Source organism: Amblyomma mixtum, chromosome 4 (assembly GCF_055824585.1).
Source record: "Amblyomma mixtum isolate Tamu chromosome 4, ASM5582458v1, whole genome shotgun sequence".
NCBI lineage: Eukaryota > Metazoa > Arthropoda > Arachnida > Ixodida > Ixodidae > Amblyomma > Amblyomma mixtum.
In genome coordinates, this window is record NC_143015.1 from 82,486,895 (window position 1) to 82,491,641 (window position 4,747).

The 4,747-nt window shown below is 42.7% G+C and overlaps 1 protein-coding gene across 1 annotated transcript; it reads left to right on the top strand.

Moving 5' to 3' along the window:
* Nucleotides 1-653: 653 nt before the first annotated feature.
* On the top strand, nucleotides 654-4,261 carry LOC149347206 (uncharacterized). The gene is made up of 5 exons (XM_089585523.1): nucleotides 654-1,385; nucleotides 1,476-1,601; nucleotides 1,880-2,039; nucleotides 2,693-2,880; nucleotides 4,157-4,261. The coding sequence occupies exons 1-5, from the start codon at nucleotides 1,327-1,329 to the stop codon at nucleotides 4,251-4,253; spliced, it is 630 nt and encodes a 209-aa protein (XP_089441649.1). The 5' UTR covers nucleotides 654-1,326; the 3' UTR covers nucleotides 4,254-4,261.
* Nucleotides 4,262-4,747: the final 486 nt, after the last annotated feature.

Below are 4,747 nucleotides of genomic sequence, written 5' to 3' on the forward strand. Positions count from 1 at the left end.
TGACGAAATGCCCATCCCGAATACTCTTCAACAACAAGCCTCACGCAATTAAGCCGTTGCTCTTGCGCTTCGAAGAAAAATGCCAAGCTCTGAACATACTAAACGAAATTAAAGATATTGCCCCAAGACACGAAGCGCTACCACCATGGTACTCTCCCCACAGTGTGTGACGTCACACTAACACCCCTCAGTAAAACCTGTACACCACACGACCATATAATACAAGAATATCTAGCACTACAAGAAAAATACAGAAATTACACTGCATTTTATACTGACGGGTCAAAAACTCATGCTCATGTAGGAAGCGCAGTGATACAAGGAAAAAATGAAAATGCAGTACGACTGCCCTCATGTGCTACAGTTTTCACCGCGGAGTGTTATGCTATTAGTGTTGCGGTACAGAAAATAACAAATGAAAACATCAAAAACAGCATCATTTATACAGATTCACTGAGCGTCCTTACCGCATTAAACTCCAAAAATGCCACGGAGCCAATGATTGGAAGCATCATACACAACATAGTAAAGATCACAGCACAAGAACATGTTATAAAATTATGCTGGGTTCCCAGTCACGTTGGCATTAGGGATAATGAGAGAGCCGACATGTGTGCTGCACAAGCCAGAACCATGGAAATAAAACAGGCGAATTTGCCTCCTAGGGATTACATGAAGTTAGTGCATAGCAGACTAAGAGCCAAGTGGCAAGCTTCTTGGGATAATGAAGGACACAACAAGCTGCATACCACAAAGCCCATTTTAAAAGAATGGAAATCATGCCGCCATAAAGAGGGTTTTATCGAAGTAATTTTATGTTGTTTACGCATAGGTCACACACACATCACCCATAACTTCTTATTAACAAAAAAAGACAAACCTCTGTGTGAAATGTGTGGTGAGGAGCTCACAGTAAATCACATTTTAATTTCTTGTTCGCATCTCGAAGTACTAAGAAAAAACTTTTTAACGGTATTTTACAATGAACACATTCCATTTCATCCCGCATTGCTTTTAGGCGAGCAATCACTTGTCGAGTTTTCACTTGTTTGTAAGTTTCTAAAGAAAGCCAATGTTTTAAATCTATTATAATGTAACCTCTGTACACTTGACATAACATCATCTAACCTTGTGTTTGGCGCATGATAGCCATAGTTGCTTATGCGCCATAAAACCCCATATAACTAACTAACTAACTCGTCACTGTTCTGATGTGCTTTGCGGCCGCGCAAGATCTTGCTGCGCGCGCGCGTATGGCACAGAAAGGGCGGCGACGGCGTCGCTGGTGGTTTCAACCCTGCCTCCGATCGCGCGAAGTGGCCAGGCATGCAAGCAAGCCGCCTGCTACCGCAGATGCGGGCACCCGACGAAGAGTACTACAGAGAGTAAGTTTTAATTTCTGTCTTTATGGCACATGCCAGAACTTTGCAGCCTTTCTTCTTCAACCCTTCTTCTTTTTCCTTTGTGCATTGCAGCTGTCTCCGGATGCCGCCTCGGACTTTCGACACACTCCTGGATGTGGTGCGAAGTTCTATAACTGCACGTGACACCAGGCTCAGGACTGCGATTTCAGCGGCTGACCATTTGGCCATGACAATTAGGTAACCCGCGTTGCTAGAAAAATGGTAAAGTTTATTCGCATGTATAGCATGTGACAACTGTAGTTCTGACCATGTCATAACACAATGCTTGCTGAATTGATCTGTTTCATGAGTTCATGCCGCATAGTAGTGAGCATTGTTTTAATTATAAATAATCAAGGATAAAGAGTTCATCATAAATAATCAATGATAAATAGTTAATCGGTGGTGTGTAAATGAGTTTCACAGTGAAATGAGTATCTATGCTGTTAAACCTTTTTATGTCATTGCTTTGGCAGGTTCGTGGCCACGGGTCAAAGCCTGAGGGAGCTGTCATATAACTTTCTGGTGGGAAGGTCCACCGCATGCGGTCTTGTAGCAACAGTCTGCCAGGCACTATGGGATGTGCTGAAGCCACTCTATCTAAGGCATCCACAGGTGGCAGACGAGTGGCTAAAAGTAAGCTTCATTATAATAATTATGTTATTGCTGCTGTACTCTGCAGGCAAAGGTTGTTACTGCACATGGTGTTCAGGAATATTTCGTTGAGTGATCAACGCAATTCAGTTTGATATATGGAAGTATATCCGTTAAAATTTATTCTGCCGATTGCAGCAGACTTCGAAGAAAAATGGCAGATGCCGCACTGTGTTGGGGCCATAGACGGCAAGCATGTTTTGATTGAATGCCGTGCAAACTCTGGACGTGCAGATAGGAATTACAAAGGCTCATTCAGCAAGTCATTGCTTGCTGTCTGTGATGCGCACTACAGGTAAAGCTCTCTAGTATATCGCAATCTTGTCACGTTAAGTTCACTGACACCTTCCTAATGTTGAGGCCCACCACAGGCTTGCATCACAGCTGACTATCTGGTAGCGGTGAATAAATAAGACACATGGTCAGCCTCGATGCCATGCAGAGGGCAACATTTCGTTTAAGCGCTTTGGGTTTCAATCCATGCATAAAATTATTGATAACTTAACATTCTCAGCAACTGCAACATGATGTGGCCTTTAAAACATATCTTACAGGTACAAACCAAAAGAGCAGTTGTCAGAAACACATTCATTGCTATTCTATCTGCACTGAATTTCAAACTATCTTCCATACAGGTTCCTCTACGTCGAAATGGGGCACTTTGGAAGCGACTCCGATGGCGGAATATGCGCCTCGTCAACACTACAAGAAAAGATCTCTGGTGGGGAGTGGGGCTTTCCCTAGGGGCCGCTGCCCTATTTCTTCGTGGGGGACGAGGCCTTCCCGCTGAAAGACTACATGATGCGGCCTTTTCCAAGACGAGGTAGAGGACCACATCTGAATTTTCACTGCACTTAAAATGAAAAGAGATATATCACTGGCGTGATCAAGCAGTGAAGTGTGCATCTGTCATAATCAAATATTTAAATATTTTTCCCCTCCAAATGTTGCATGCTTTGTTTCACCGATATTTGTCATATTTTACCATTTCAAGAAAGCTGTAACATAGCCCAATGTAAAGAATGCTAACAGGTTTGTGTTGCATGCCACAAATTTGTGAGCCCAGCCTTTGCAACATCTTTTTTTTAATCGAACTAGGACGTTCGTGTTTCATTTCTGTAAACCGGTAACCTTGCTGTTAACAAGTGTATCGAGATCACTTCACAGAAATGCCGCTCGAGGTGTGCATTAACAGGAGTACCAGAAAAAATACACATGTAGTAACTTTTCTACACTTAGCAGCAGCATGAGCCTAAGTATTGTTCACGCTTGAAACTTTTCTGCTTCACTGAAGGCTCTAAGGTCATGCTTTCCATGCAAAAAAGTAGTCTGTTTGGTATCACAGTGCATTGCTTGCGACTGAGAAGTTCATGCAGATGTTCTCTTTACTTGATCACTCATGTTCTTGTCTTCAGCCCTGCATGAAACTACGGTGCAGTCGAACTACGAGCGCCGAATTTTCAATTACCGGCTGAGCAGGGCACGGCGCATAATAGAAAATGCCTTTGGTATCCTGGCGCAGAGGTGGAGGATTCTGCGGCGACCCTTCAAGGCAATAACAATTAACTTTAGCAGATATGTTGGTGCATGCACAGTGCTGCACAACTATCTCCTTAAAGTCTCGGCAGAATCATCCTCAATGTACTACCCGCCAGGCTCTGCCGACGCTGAAGATTGGGAGGGCCGCCTCTCTCCTTGAAGCTGGTGGCATGATGATTCCAGCTCGGCCTTCAGGGATCAAAGGCTCACAGGCTGCAGCGCTACACAGTATGATGTTTGTTATACAGCTACTTGTTCCAAGCATTGCACTACATGTGCCACTAAAGCAGGAGCATACATTAGGTGTCCGGCATTGTCAATCATACTTGTTCAACTTACTAAACGTTATGTAATTTGTTTTAATTTCTTATATACAGAAAATCTCAAAAGAAAAAAGAAACCGAATAAACTAGAGGGTTCTGTAGAAACCCATTTTCAAAAGTACTCGTTTATAATGGTATACATCAGAGGCTCGGAACATTTTGGCACTGTGTGACATGCAGCACTGGAGTTGGCTTCTCGAGATAATGAAATATAAGTTGAGTGCAATTTCTTCCCAGGCATGCTAAGCACGTGCGCGAAAAGCTGACGCATCACTTCGTCACGGCAGATGCAGTACCATGGCAACATGCAATGGTGACCAGAAATCATGAGTAACCGGAGGTGGGTTGAACAATGACGAATATTATTTGATACAATAAGTGCTTGCAAGATGATGTTTTGCTTGATGAAAATATGTACTGCCTGTAGCAAAAGTTCAGTCCTCCGTGCCTTTGCTTCTAAGGGTGTAGCGGACTGTAAACTTTTGCAACAGATGGTACATTTACATGAGGAGGGGAAAAATTCTATTGACTTCATGAGGAGGGGGAAAATGAGCTTCTTTCACAAGAATAACGCATGAAGTGAGATCATCTATAGATTAAGTGCAAGTAACATGAGGAGTGACTAGTTGAAGACGATTGCACATGTATTTTTAAGTAAATATCCATTGACAATTTTTATTGAATGTGCATATTTTAAAAATATCACATAATCACATTAATCATAAAAAAATAATCAGGAACATAAATACTAGGCACATCGATATCAGCTTGTACTTTTAAGGGCAGTCACGTCGCCGCAGTGGCTCAGTGGTTATGGTGCTAGACTGT